Here is a 15188-nt window from a genome sequence, read left to right on the forward strand (position 1 = left end):
GGTCAGCATGTTGGTTGGAAATGATAGGAAACAGATTTGAGCATTTAAAAAAAAAAAAAAAAAAGAGGCGTTAGGCTTTTATTGCAAAACATATGTTGAACCATTTGATGTGTCTACATGTGAAAAGTGCATTCACATTGCATTTTGAGATTAATTAAGATTAAGTTAATTCTGTATCCCATTGGTAAGTTTGAGAAAACTACCATCACATCGCAAAAGGTAACATCAAAAACATCATGTTTAAAAGAACAACTCCCTGTAAGTTTGTGTGTACAAAAAAGATATAATGACAGACTGAGCCTTTATATGTTCTTTATTCAAAGAGATTTTGTACAATATGTTTGCTTGTTCTGCTCTATAAAAATGGTTTACGTAACAGCCGTGTCTGACTCTGATGGAACTTAAGGATATTATTTGGCAAAATTACATTTCAGTCTGTTCCTCACATAAAGCTATCAAACGGCTTCAGAACACTTGGAATATAGCACACGGGCCACATGGACAGCTGATGTTCATTGTATGATAAAGAGCAGTTGGGGCATTCCACCAAACTACCTTTTTTTTCTGTGTAAGAAATAAACCACACAGGTTTGGAGAAACATGTGGCGAATAAATGATGACAGAGTTTTCTCTAAGTGGTTTATTTCTTTACGGTTTGGCAGTCAGTCTCTCACAGAACTCATATTCCTTCACTCCAAGGGCAGGATCTCTGGCAGGAGGTGCTGGAAGGACCAGGGAACAGTCACTGTCAAAGTATTTTCCAGTGATTCCCTCTGTTTCCTCTGAAATGGCACAGTAAATTGGGCTGAAAGCCCCCTCTTCAGCAGTCTGTGATGGAAAAAATGCAAAAACACACAATGGATATTAAACAATTTTTTTACATGTTAACCTGCACGAGGACGCGCTGAAGCTTCTTTGTTTAAATTAGCTCAAATTTACTGTTAGATGTAATGTAATTACCTTGACAAACTATACATCATTAAAAAGATCTAAGTCTCAAGCTTAAATTTTTAATCTCTATTTTACTCTCAATATCATATAGTGACCGTTATTTGTTAATATGCGTCGGGAGTTATGAATATGAAAAACGGAGTCGTTACCTTTTCATTGAAATATGAGCTTCAGCCACTGAGAAAAAACTCTTGTGAGATCGTCATGAAAAAACTCGACAAAATAACATCCCTCAGGGCTTTTAGCTTAAAAGCATGCACATTTTGAGAAATATTGATGGATTCTCATACGTTTATGTCAATTTTCTATACAGAGGAGCAATATTTATTAAATTTTTACCCAAAACGCGCTGTTGTCCTTATTACGCTTATTACGCTGGATACTCTGATGTACTGTGTTTTCAAGTCATACCTGCAGCCGGAGGGCGCTCTGTGCATATTTAGTCCACAAATGACGCGTAATGAAGGACAGGCATACCATGTGACATTCCAGGGACTAACAAAGGCTTCCAGAGATCGCTAAAACCATGGATATAACATACAGATCGACACGATTGTGATGATATGTGGTTTATCTGTGTTCTTCTCGCCATGTCGGGTATCCATTATATTATATTTATAATGCAATGCTAATCGAGATAGCTTTTCTCATTGTGCAGAATAGCATAAAATTATATATTTTCTGTCTGATTTTTGATCCGAAGCCACATCACATCACATCACAGAAGGATATTTAAAACACTCGACTTTTAAATTTGGAGCAAAAACGTGGTTTTAATCTTATAAATTGTCGTGTTTTGTTGGTGTGCTAAGCTAACATGCTAACGAGCCCAGAGATGCACCTGTTCTGAGCTAATGCAAATAAATAATTTTGAATTGTACAGCTCACTGATTGTTTTCTTTTTATGCAAGAAGGGCATTAGATACAGTTTGAAAGAAGGTGAAGTGAGAAGTTTGGTGAAAGAAATGAGGGATTAAATCATCTTGAATAGAACATCGTCAGTAATTATAATAGAGACAAAAGAAAAGAATAATTAGAGCCATAAGCAGGCCAGAGAGGTGTGAATGTGTTCAGGGGAGACTGAAACTGAATGGGGTTTAGCACCACATAACAAACGAGACAATACACTTAAATAGATGCTTAGATGCCAATAAACATCAGTTAGCATTTTAGAGTCTTTGTCAAAATAAAATCACATGACATGGTCTTGAAAAACATTTAATAAAACAACGAGTTTTAATCTTATCATCTTCAGATTTGAAATATAACATGGTCAGACATGTGGCTTTAGCTGCAGTGCATTTCTAGATTGCTAGAAATGAAGTGAAGGCCAACTTCACTTTTATTTCCATGAAGATATTTCATAAAAATAAATTTCTAATAACTTTTCAAAATTTGAAGCTATTTTTAACTATTTTCCTCATTGTGACAATAATTAACTATGACTTTACAATAAACTGCAAAGTGTCTGCTTTCAAATGAGACCTTACTTATGCTTTTAGTGCAAAGGGTTCATGAACTGTATCTGTTTTAGTTTGGGTATGTCATTTTTTTGGATTTTCCAAAAGAGGGTGTGCTGGCTAACAAGATAAACAAGTGACACTTGACAAATCTCATGTGCTGTTGTTAAATAGTTGAGCTGTGAGGTTTGTGTCCTCCCTAGTGTTTAAATGAAACTTACGTCACCGGTCCCAAAATCAGTAAGAATTGTGCAATAAAAAAAAATTCCAATTACCATATGCAAATTTTTATTTCACTCCTTCCAGGAAACTAGGCAATTTCTGCTTCTAAGTCCCTGACTGTTGTTAAGTTTGACGTCATGCTGCAGCGCTTTCAGGTCCAAACACTCCCTCTCATACCACAAGCAAACAACAAATGGTGCTAATTTACACACACAATGTGGTGTAATACTTCAAAAGAAATTATAATCATAACCTTTATCTCCATACCGTGATTCATCTTTTATAAATCCTTAATATGTTGATGTCTGTGACGCTGTGAGCACGGAGACTGTTGTGTAGACTATAAGTATTTTAAATGTTTAACTTTAAAATGTTAAATGACAATCAGGGCTGGGCAGGTTACTTTTAAAATGTATTTCATTACAAAATACATGCTTTAAAAAGTAATTTGTAACGTATTTTGTTAGATTACCCAAATTCTGTAACTTAATCTAAATACTTTAGAGGTAATTGCGAGTTTTTATCTCAATTCTGACTTTTTTTCCTCAAATTTGCATGATATAAAGTTGCAATTGCGAGTTATAAAGTCAGAATTGTGAGATATAAATTCCTAATATTGAGAAAAGAAGTCAAAATTCTGAAATATAAACTCTCAATTTTTAAAAAATAAGTCACGCAATTCTTACTTTATAACTTGCAATTGTGAGTTAATCCCCCGGTCTCACAGACAAGGCTTAACCCAAGTCCTAGACTAAAATGCATGTTTGAGCTGTTTTAACTGAAAGCAACTTGTATCGACGTATCTTAAAATATGTCATTGCCATTGTTTTGTCTCAAGATGCACACTAGTAATGTTTTTTTTTCTAGGGTACGTTTATAAAAGCTACTTCCTAATTGAACTAAGGGCTAATCCTAGCTTAATCTAAGCCCTGTCTGTGAAACCGGGCCTATATCTCCCAATTCTGACTTTATAAAAACGCAATTGTGAGTTTAAAGGTGCCCTTGATTTAAAAATTGAATTTACCTCGGCATAGTTAAATAACAAGAGTTCAGTACATGGAAAAGACATACAGTGAGTCTCAAACTCCATTGTTTCCTCCTTCTTATATAAATCTCATTTGTTTAAAAGACCTCCGAAGAACAGGCGAATCTCAACATAACACAGACTGTTACGTAACAGTCGGGGTGTACGCCCCCAATATTTGCATATGCCAGCCCATGTTCCCAACATTATGAAAGGCATTAGACAAGGGCAGCCAGTATTAATGTCTGGAGCTGTGCACAGCTGAATCATCAGACTAGGTAAGCAAGCAAGGACAATAGCGAAAAATGGCAGATGGAGCAATAATAACTGACATGATTCATGATAACATGATATTTTTAGTGATATTTGAAAATTGTCTTTCTAAATGTTTCGTTAGCATGTTGCTAATGTACTGTTAAATGTGGTTAAAGTTACCATTGTTTATTACTGTATTCACGGAGACAAGAGAGCGGTCACTATTTTCATTTTTAAACACCTGCAGTCTGTATAATTCATAAACACAACTTCATTCTTTATAAATCTCTCCAACAGTGTAGCATTAGCCCTTAGCCACAGAGCATAGCCTTAAACTCATTCAGAATCAATGTAAACATCAAAATAAATACCATACTTACGCGATTAGACATGCTGCATGACAAACACTTTGTAAAGATCCATTTTGAGGGTTATATTAGCTGTTTGAACTTTTTTTATGTTGTTTAAGGCAAGCGCGAGCTCTTGGGGCATGAGATTTAAAGGGCCACACACCCTGAATCGGCTCATTTCTAATTATGTCCCAAAATAGGCAGTTAAAAAAATGAATAAAAAAAAATCTATGGGGTATTTTGAGCTGAAACTTCACAGACACATTCAGGGGACACCTATAGACTTATATTACATTTTTTTTTTTTTTAAGTTCTAGGGCACCTTTAAGATTCATGGGTATTTAAATTTAGGAATGGGGCAATTTTTATAAATTCGGTCATTTGTTGAGTGTAAACATCTGTTATGTTAAATAGCTTACTCAGGACAGTACTAAATAAATATAACATGCAATTTTTATGAACCCTCTTTGTTAAAATTATTAAAATGTTGCATGTTCTGAAAGGGGTATGACCTTAGCTTAGGATGCTTTTGTAGACTGTCAGAGTCAGAGAATCACCAATTGCTGTTTACATTAATTGCCTGTCACAGTTTACATTAATGTTTAAATGAAATAAATTCAAAGTAATTACTTTGGTAATCTAAAATACTTTGTGGATGTAACTGTAATTTGATTACCACCCATTTAAAATGTAACTGTAATGAAATACAGTTACTCAAATTTTGTATTTTAAATACATAACTAAGTTACATGTATTTCGTTACTCCCCAACCCTGATGACAATCAATGTTAAAGTGCCCCTATAGTTGCTTTTCAGATTTTCCCTTTCATGCAGCATGTAATATACAGTAGCTGTTTGAGAATGTAAAAGGTCTGCAAAGTTTCAAAGATCAAAGTACTTGACAAATAAAAGTTATTGTCTGCCAAAAAGAATCAGTAATCAGTAATTCCAGCCTTACTTTATTGTGACAAATTTGCATGGCATGGCATGAAAGCGCAGAGTCTTGTTCCCTGTTCTCAGGGAACCATGGTTACATACGTAACCTGAGACATTCCCTTTCGAAAGGGAACTTCTACTCTGCGCTGACTGCGCTAGAGGAACGATATACCCACGCCGCCATGCTAGAGGAGAATGCCAGTCCAAATGTCTGGACACATATCCGGCAGTTCCAGGGAAAAACCGGGGGCAGAACTCCAAGGCTGTCAGTGACAGCATTCCCTATGGCCAACAGCCCAAGCTGAGCCTAAAAGAGGCCTTCCGGAAAAAGCCTACCAAGGCTGCTCGAGCATCTGGAACCAACACCCCGAGAGGGGGTGGTCCCTTTAAGGGAATGTGGCCAAGGAACCAAAGGAACCTCGGCCAGTCACTCGGGGGGAAAATCCATCCCGCTGCCACCAAGGAGGCCTAGCCAGATCCAGCGAAGCTAAATCTGGCCTAGCCAACCTTGTCTGATATACAGAATCTCCAAGCGCAAACTCCAAAGAGGAGAGCAGGAAAGAGCGACTGCGAAAGGCAGTAAGCAACTCAAACCCACATGCAGAGACGGGCATCCTGGAGAGCGGAACTCAGCTAAACGCTATGGACCATCGTATGTGGGGAGTACAACCACTCATCCAAGGATCTACTCAGCCGTTAACAAGGTGCTGAGGAGGCTGTGCGCTAAAGACCCCTGACCCAGGGGAGCACAAACCAGCCTGGGGCCGGTCTAACGGGAGACTTCATAGAAGTCTACAACCAAACCAGCTTAGGGAGCTAAGCACAATTACGCCGTTAACCCTGAAGGGAAGTACAAAGCTCAACCTAACAGACAGACCGTAAAGCGGGCACATAGTCATGGAGGCCGGGAAAAGGGCCTGCAACATAACCAGAGTTCACCAGAGAACTGAATGCAGACGGCGGTAGCCCAGGATGGCCTGTAGGGCCACACCCTATTGCATATCAAGGTGGAGCAAACACCAAGACATAACAGCTGCAAGTGCCCACGAGACAGCCCGTCCAACACAAACCAACGAGCAGTGCACTCGGTGAAGTACCTTTCTACCCTTTAAGCAAGAGGAGTACAACATACGCCATCATGCACTAAGGAAAGGCCCCGTGGGCCTATAATCCCAGCAAGCACGTGGCATCAGCTCGTGGCAGTGTTATCGGGGTTCAGACTGAACAGACCGACTACACAGGAGGTCATAGTCAACCCGAGACCCGGCCAGCCGGCGAAATCATCCCTTTTGCTGTCGAAGGTCAGCACGCTCCACAGGAGGCCTTTACGGCCTACCCGTCACACGCGACATCAGCCAGCGGCCACTAAAGTTCTACGAGCAAAAATAGAACCCGTTAATTAGACAGGGAAAATATTTTAGCTCGACTAGAGCTAAAGGGAATAAACGCACAAAATACTCAGTAAAAACATCTTTTACTCTCAGCGAGAGGAGTATCAAGCTAAACTCCGACATGCTAGCAAAGGAAGGCCTGAAAGCGGCCTGTAACCTTAAAAGCGTGCGCTGATAGCTAGTGCATTTATTAAATCATGGAATGATGCCCGTACACGACCAGCGTAGCTGGGCCAACAGGAAGCTATAAGAGAAGCCTGGAGAGGCCTGCTGCTTAAAGAACCATGTGGCACCGGCCCGTGGTCATGACAGGGCCCTAGCTACAAGGAAGGGCCAGTATAACCTAAAATGACAAATTTAAGGGAACTAGCTACACAACCTGAGCCTAGGCATACACATTCCAGCAGGCAATGTAAATCATGCTAAACAGCGTGAGCGTAACCAGCATCGTAGACCAACAGCGCTGTATCCAAACAAGCTGCATACAGAGAGGCTAAAAACAAATAGCCAACAATCAAACAGCAATGAACCCCAGATGCTGTGGTGCAAACGACCGGGAGAGGTCAGGTAAACAAAATTCCCTACACTACACTCAAGTGTGCGATCCAGGTGATGCACACAGTGAAACACAAACCCTAACCGGGGAGTACAACAACAACACCGTATTCATATATAGAGGCCGGATAAAGCCTGCTATCATAAAAAACAGGTGTAACCTGTGGCAGCACAAGCACGCTCACATAACATGCCTGCATAAACATATGAAGGGAAAATATGGGCAAAAAACAGCCAGCAACTTCCTCAGAAGGAGGCCAGAACTAGGAACTATACAACCGCAGGGGGATAGACATAACAGGGGGAGCACGAGCACGAGCACGAACGGGGCCGGAACCACCAGGCAGCGGTGGTGGCACTTCTCCCCTCGAGAAGAGGGCCAAACGAGAACGGAGCGTTTCCATAGAAAAACGCTCACTGTTAGCACAGGCAGCACCCTTGAGTACTGACCGTGCGTGCTCCTCGCCCAGACAGAAAACGCACAAGTTGTGTGTGTCCTCCGGTGTCAGAAAACCTGGGACAAGGATCAGCACACTTCATGAACGATTTAGCAGACATATTTTCTTTTGGCAGAGTGAAAAAGGCACGAGCAAAAGCAGTCGTGAAAAGACAAAAGGATGTCGGCTGTTTCCCCAGGCGCTCCCTTTATACGTCACGGTTCGCGCCGTTTGACGTGATAGGCTATCGCCGGCCAATAGGATTGGAGTGTGGTGATTTTTGCATTTCGAGCATGGGTCACGGAGGACGTTCCCCTAGCGCAGTCAGCGCAGAGTAGAAGTTCCCTTTCGAAAGGGAACCATTTTCAGGCTCTTTAATAAATGAGGTGATGTGCATTGTGTATTATGAGATTTATTTATTTTTTTTACCTTTGATGCATTTGAAAACCTGTTGTAGGAGACCTTCAAAACTAAATTGAGAACATTTAGCACAGCATAATTGGGACACTTTAAACTAACCAAACTGCTATGTTATGCATTATGGTTTGGAGTAGCTCCCACACACAGCTGAAGTTTAGAGGTTATTAAATAGAATGTTTAGGACATTGTGGCAGAACTGCAGTAAGAACAAAAAACACTAACAGATGTGACCCATCTGTTTTGGGAACTAGTGCACTAGTGGTTCTAGAGAAGTTGGCAGGAAGCAAGCCAGGAGATGTTGTGTGTTGTTTAGCGTCAATGGATTGATAGACGACTCACTTTGAAGAAGAAAAAGCCGACCAAGTTGAAGAGGAATCGGATAATGAAGTTATAGTTTCTCATTACATCTGTCATAACTACACCTGGATGCAGAGAGTTTGCTGTTACTCCTGAAACACACACAAAACAATAAAAGATCCTTTTGTTTTGTTGAAGAAAGTGAAAACATGTGTGATGGCCAGTTGTTGCATCACTGCATCATTTTGAAAAAGGAAGACCTTTTGAGTATTTTTTTTAGCTAGGACACATTAAATTGATCATAAGTGTTACAGTAAAGACTTAAATTTTTACAAAAATCATTAATACATTTATTATATTGGATTATGCACATAATAGGGTACTGAATCATCAAGCAATGCCAAATCCAAATTTAGCAGCAATTATCGGGGTTCAAGCACTTTAAGGCATTTAAAGGTGCCCTAGAATTTAAAATTGAATTTACCTTGGCATAGTTGAATAATAAGAGTTCTGTACATGGAAATGACATACAGTGAGCCTAAAACACCACTGTTTACTCCTACATATGTAAATCTCGTGCATGAAAAACCACGGAAGAAAAGGCGAATCTCAACATAACACTGACTGTGACGCAACAGTCCGCATCATTAATATGTAGGGCCCCAACATTTGCATATACCAGCCCGTGTTCAAGGCAAGGCAGTATTAACGTATGGAGCTGCACAGCCGAATCATCAGAAGTTCTGCAGGTATTGTGAAGCATGCAAGCAATGACAATGGCGAAAATCGCAGATGGATCTATAATAACTGTTCATGATCCATGATATATTTAGTGATATTTGTAAACTGTTTTTCTAAATGTTTTGTTAGCATGTTGCCAATGTACTATTAAATGTGGTTAAAGTTACCACATTTATGTTTCATCATGTTTCTTACTGTATTCACAGAGACCAGAGCCATGTCGTTATTACCCAAAAACGCTTGTAGTCAGTATAATTCATAAACGCATCTTCATTTTTATCGAGTCTCATTAGCCACTATCAAACTCATTCAGAATCAAATGTTAGCAAACATCCACAAAATACATGGCATACTTACGTGATCTGATATGCTGCATCCATATTGAGAGTTATATTGTGAACTTCAGTACTGTTTATGCAATGTGTAATGGAGTCGTGAGCTTGGGGGTGGGAAGCACGAGAATTTAAAGGTGTACACACCCCAAATCAGAGCATTTTTAATGCCACCCCAAAATAGGCAGTTAAAACATGGTATAATAAAAAATCTATGGGGTATTTTGAGCTGAAACTTCACAGATACATTCTGGGGACACCTTAGACTTATATTACATCTTGTAAAATGTCAATTCTAGGGCACCTTTAAGCATATGCATAAGAAGCTATTTTGTTTTTAGCAAGCATGTAACCAATTAGATCATAGATGGAATTTACAGCAAATTCAGGTAACTTACTAAGGAAATACGTGGTTTTTAAAGCTTTTTAACATAAATGTTTGCAGGCATGTTTAGAATATTGTGTCACATGTGCTCAAGTATTTGAAGTTCCACGTTTTTGTTTATGATTTATAGGCTTTTGAGTATATTTTGCCACTCCTGTTTTCTAAATGACCTTGTTATAGCTATCCAAAGGGTAAAGTTCAAATTTTGATAATTATTGATTTAGAAAGTCCAGAGAATTGTACTGCACTGGTTTGGTTCCGAATGAGCTAAAAACCTAGGAGTAGTTAGCAAAAGTAGGTTTTTAAAAAAATCTATATATCTGAAATTTTGCCAGAGTGACAATCAAATTTGTTTTGTCCGTCGTGGTCCAAGGTTCCAAGGATATAAGTTTGTTCATTCCGTCAGGCCAATCAAGTGTGTGCACGGCTTTAGGGGAGAATGCTGATCCTTGGGTCAAGCATTCTAATAATCAAAATCTAATTACGACTGTCTGCTCATTTTCTAATGGCAGACAGCAGACAGTCAGTGTAGTGAGATGCGTTTTGGACATGTACCTGTGCCCTGAAGTCTGCGTGCCAACTCATTGGTCCAGATGACATTGTGCAGCTTGGTGTGGTTATATGCAGCATCCATCACATTGCTAAGATTGTCCCCACGGAAATGGGAAAAGTCCACTTCGCCTTTCCAGTGATTCATAGATGAAACATTTACGATGCGAGCTGGGGCTGATTTCTTCAAAAGGTCTATGTGACAATAAAAAGAAAAGGCATTATATATGAGTGTTACTTGCAGATTGTCTTTTTGAGTTTGGAATAAAAGCATAAGCAATGGGAATGTCTGACCTAAAAGCAAACTGGTGAGCAGGAATGGCCCAATGTGGTTGGTTGCAAATGTGATTTCCAACCCATCAGCGGTGATCTTACTGGGTAGGCCTGTAGGAATGAACAAACTACTGTTTACATGGACATATACAACACAATATGGACATATAGTATATGAGAGAAAGAGAGCGAGATGGCCGTTCCACCTGAGGCCCCAGCGTTATTGACCAGGATGTGTAATTCCTTCTCTTCCTCCAAGATCCGTGCCGCAAACTTCCGGACAGACTCGAGCGACGAGGTGTCAAGCAGACGTAGATGCACGTTCTGGTTCCCACTGCTGTCTCTGATTTCTTGCAGCGCTGCAGTCCCACGAGCCTCGCTCCGGCACGCCAGGATCACCCGCGCCCCACGACGGGCAAAGTCCAGGGCAATGAACTTCCCAATCCCTGAGAGGTAAAAACTAGAGATGAATGACCCAGCAATACACTCCAGAGATGAATGACCCAGCAGTACACTCTTAAAATAAAGGTTCCAAAAGGAAGTTTTTGTAGTGATGCCATATAAGGCCAATTCACACTGCGCAGACAAATGCCAACAAACAAGATGGCCGTTGGATTTAGAATTTTATGAAAAATAACTATCATGTTCACATTGCCCCAACAGACACTAACAAACGCTGATTGAACATGTTCACTCAGGTGAAAAGAAACCCTGACCAACGCCAACAGATGCAGGCAGGGATAACACACTGGTCCAACAAAACCCAACAAACGTGTTTGTTTGCATTTGTCTGTGCAGTGTGAATTGGCCAACAGAAGAACCATTTTTGGTTCCCCAAAGAACCTTTTAGTGAAACATTCTTTAAAAAAAAACCATGTTTTTCTTATTGTGAAGAACATATTAATAATCTAAAGAGCCATTTTCCACTATAAAGCACATTTTGTGGAATGGGAAGGTTCCGTGGATGTTAACAGGTTCTTCATGAAACCATCATTGCCAATAAAGAACCTTTATTTGTAAAAGTGTAGTGGATAATAACAGAATTATTTAAGACTTTATGCAAGAGAACAGCACATTCCAACAGTGTTTTGGTTATAAAAATATATCTTTACTTTTATCATCAAATCAAACTTCAATTAAGCTTCACCATGAAATAAACCACTACAGACACATACCACACATGTGAAACATCTGATACGAGCCTGTCTGCTAGTGTAGCCAGTTTTAGTGAGGCATATCCACCACTCTGCGTAAATATGAAAACTATTTTAGACTTTCTAATGATAAAACATGTCTTAAACTTCCTTGTATTTTTTTCTGTGACATTATTTATCGCTTCATCTTTGATACGATGTGTAATTTGTCTTCTGCGTAAAGTTATTTTCCGCAATTCTTCCCATTTAAGCATTTGTATGTTCACCAATCATTAAAAACATAATTTATTAATATTTTAAATAGTAAAGTTGAGACTCTCACCAGTGTTGGCGCCAGTGATAATCGCAGTTTTTCCTTTTAACTTCACGGGACAGGCGCGCGGGTTCCAGGGCACTTTCCGCTGCGCGCGCACAATTATGGCCAAGATCGCCGTTGAAACCATCCATAACGGATGGGAATATATGTCACTCCACTCCCAGTTCATTTAACAAGTCCGTGTGCCTCCGTTAAAATCCTCGGTTTACTTAAAAGAGACAAAATGCCTAGTTTAGCCTGACTGACCCTGGCACGACTGCGCACTATGCCCGCGCACAGGGCAAAGACTGTAAATGCACTGAAGGAATTCAAGACCGTCTCATTAACACAGAGCAAACACTCCTCTGGGTCTTAACGTCGGAACTCATTTGATCATAGACCTGCAGATATAAGCCTACAATTATGAGTTGAAGCAGCTCCAATTACAGTAAAAGACAGACAGACAAACAGATAGATAGATTTCGCCTTGGAACATGAGACAAGTATATTCACACCTGAGGAGCAAATCCACACGGACTATTCAAATACGTCAGAGTAAATACACATTTCGTAAATAAAATATATTGATTTATTTATCGGAAAAACATTTTTTTTTTAATTTTAATAATTTTAACAAATGTTAATATTTTTTATTATTATGAATGAAATATACAATTATTGTGTGCTTATGAGAACATATCGATGATTAAAATAGCATGAACTAAAATAGTAGCCTATATATATATATATATATATATATATATATATATATATATATATATATTTTTTTTTTTTTTTTTTTTTTTAAACAATAATTCACGTCAAGTATAGGCTATGGGGAACACCATCCAGTGACGAAATACCCTCTTGTGTGTGGAACTACTTCCTTGCACCAAAAACCAGGATCTGCCTTTGCTAGTTAAATTAATTGTTACTATGTTTAGGCTACTAATTCGAAAACGTCACGTTAGACTATAGAAATGAAGGCTCTAGCCGATTTTATAACAATTATTTGAGTAACAAAGAGGCAGCACGATTTGGTAATATTATTTTTTACAACAGTATAAAGTCAGGAAGTTAAAATTGAACGACTTTCAATATTGCCAGTTACTTTGTGTTTTGTTCTGAATGAATCAGCATTTGGAATGAATCAACGATTCAGTGACTCACTTTTAAAGAGAAACAAGTGATTGGCGTAACGATGTAACGTGAAGACACATTCTGAGCCGCCTACATGCAGTTGAAAGGTCAAGTTGGCTGAGGAGATTTGTTGTCCTCCAGATTTCCTTTTATGCTGTGTTCAGCATTCCTTTGACAAACAGAAAAATCAGATAAAACTTGCTCATACGGGACAACCCTTGGAATATTGTATGTGTGCAGGTTTTACTTCATGAATGCTTCATGGATAATCTACAAGGCCAACCAAAACTTAGTACAGTGGTATATATATTTATGGAGATGAAAATAAAAACCCACCCTACAGCTATGATCAGCTGTTCGGCTGTTCGATGTTGTTAAGGAAAGGCCGAAGCTGATCAGTTGTTCCTGCCACAAAAGTTGAGATGTTTTCATCTCGCCGCGGCATATGCGCGCCCGGAAAAACGAGCTCGCCGCACCACGTGCGCGTCGCGACAGCGTCACTTCTATTATGAGCGTGTTTGCTTAAATGACAGTAAAAGCACTCGCGTAAGTCGTGGCTCAGCTGTGTGAGCAGAAGCGTAGCAGATGTCTGGCAAGAAATAGAATAGTGTACTAATGTATTCAGGGATTGCATTTGTTCAGTTCAATTTTGATGCTATTTAAGCTAAAATAAAGTAAGGGAAAATATTTGCACTAGCTGTTAAAAATTAATACTGATGATAACAATGATAGAGACACCGCTGTTTCATTTTTTTTAAGTATGGGCAAAAATAGGCAAGGCAATTTTATTTGTATAGCACATTTCATACACAATGGTAATTCAAAGTGCTTTACATAAAGAAGAACCAAATACATAATAATACAAATGAAACGCATAAGAAATAGAAATAACAGTTAAAACAGAGAATTCCACTATATCTGGATGGAAGAGTTAGGAAGTTTCAGGGAGTTTTTTGTTGTCCGTCAGAGTGGATCTAAACGGATCTATCTATTAGAGCGGATCTAATTTTAGAAATAAAATTTGAAGTAAATGAGAAATAATGCGAAGGAAAGTAAATGTTCAGAAATGTTGCGCTTTCTTGTGCTTGAATATTAAAATGGCCCTCCTATTAGGTGTCAATCACAGAAACGGCCCCCAGCCAATTTGAGTTTGAGACCCCTGGACTCACAGGAAGCTGAGGAAGCTGTCAGCAAATATTTTCTCCCTTCACACAATACAAACACCCCCAATTTCCCTTCAGAGTCCCTTCCGATCCATCCGTCCACACCCACAGGCCCTGAGTGTTCTCATAATCTCACTGATACATAAAAATACAGTGCTTTGCATTCCAGTGGCTCTCTTAAACTTTCGTTCAGCTTTTTAAAAACGTTACAACAGCTTTTCATTGTCCACACATGAGCAAAGGAAGGTCAGTGGCCTGTTATCACCAAACTGATCAGCCTTTATCTTTGCTGAGGAAATTCTAGGTCCCTTTCACTGTTTGTAGTGCTTAGGTCATATTACTCAGCAAATAATGCATCATTACTATCATGTATCATTATTTTCCAATATATAACTGTAAATATGGTGCACAAAACAATTATATATACAGTATTTGGTTACATTTCGCAGGTCTCTAATTGGCCAAAAAACGTATAATTGCTATTATGAACCATATGGGCCGTGTTAGATCAAACTGGTCACTTTGTAGTGTCTGTGTGAGTGTGTATAGTTCGGTTTGTATCTCATGGGTGGTTGGTGAAGCACAGAACCGCTATCTTAGCAATCCAGAAGCAGGACGAGTCCTTGTAACCGGAGATAGATATAGAGGTCACATAAAAACCAAAATAATATCCCCATTAGTTTTAGACGTTTTTAATCCATTCAGGCAAGGAGAAGAGCATTTCTCCACCTAATAACAGGGAAACTTTTTGGAAACCTGTTTAATTTGGAAACAATTTTTGCATTTTCTTTTGGTGATGCACAGAAATGACACACTTCACCTTTAATTTCACAGTTAAAAATAAAGTATTTCTTCACT

The 15188-nt window shown here is 39.1% G+C and overlaps 1 protein-coding gene across 2 annotated transcripts; it reads right to left on the bottom strand.

Moving 5' to 3' along the window:
• Positions 1–295: 295 nt before the first annotated feature.
• Positions 296–12353, bottom strand: zgc:64106 (uncharacterized protein LOC393348 homolog). 2 transcript variants are annotated; one of them, XM_048166529.1, is made up of 7 exons: positions 12055–12195; positions 11754–11824; positions 10785–11024; positions 10600–10689; positions 10312–10500; positions 8341–8450; positions 296–828 (listed from the first exon to the last, which is right to left on the bottom strand). In XM_048166529.1, exons 2-7 carry the CDS (start codon positions 11767–11769, stop codon positions 649–651), a joined length of 825 nt encoding a protein of 274 aa, XP_048022486.1. In that variant the 5' UTR covers positions 11770–11824; positions 12055–12195; the 3' UTR covers positions 296–648. The 2 variants fall into 2 exon arrangements, with proteins under 2 accessions (XP_048022486.1, XP_048022485.1); XM_048166528.1 differs by lacking the exon at positions 11754–11824 and having other exon boundaries at positions 12055–12353.
• Between the last annotated feature and the right edge of the window lie 2835 nt (positions 12354–15188).

Source organism: Megalobrama amblycephala, linkage group LG18, assembly GCF_018812025.1.
Source record: "Megalobrama amblycephala isolate DHTTF-2021 linkage group LG18, ASM1881202v1, whole genome shotgun sequence".
NCBI lineage: Eukaryota > Metazoa > Chordata > Actinopteri > Cypriniformes > Xenocyprididae > Megalobrama > Megalobrama amblycephala.

What these genes read in the sequence shown, in the direction of transcription:
- zgc:64106 (XM_048166528.1), bottom strand. Translation starts at nt 12,217, where the DNA reads ATGAACTGGGAGTGGAGTGACATATATTCCCATCCGTTATGGATGGTT. An exon ending in TATCACTGGCGCCAACACTG is followed by an intron (nt 11,025 to 12,054) that starts GTGAGAGTCTCA and finishes TTTACCTCTCAG; the next exon opens with GGATTGGGAAGTTCATTGCC. An exon ending in CAATAACGCTGGGGCCTCAG is followed by an intron (nt 10,690 to 10,784) that starts GTGGAACGGCCA and finishes TCATTCCTACAG; the next exon opens with GCCTACCCAGTAAGATCACC.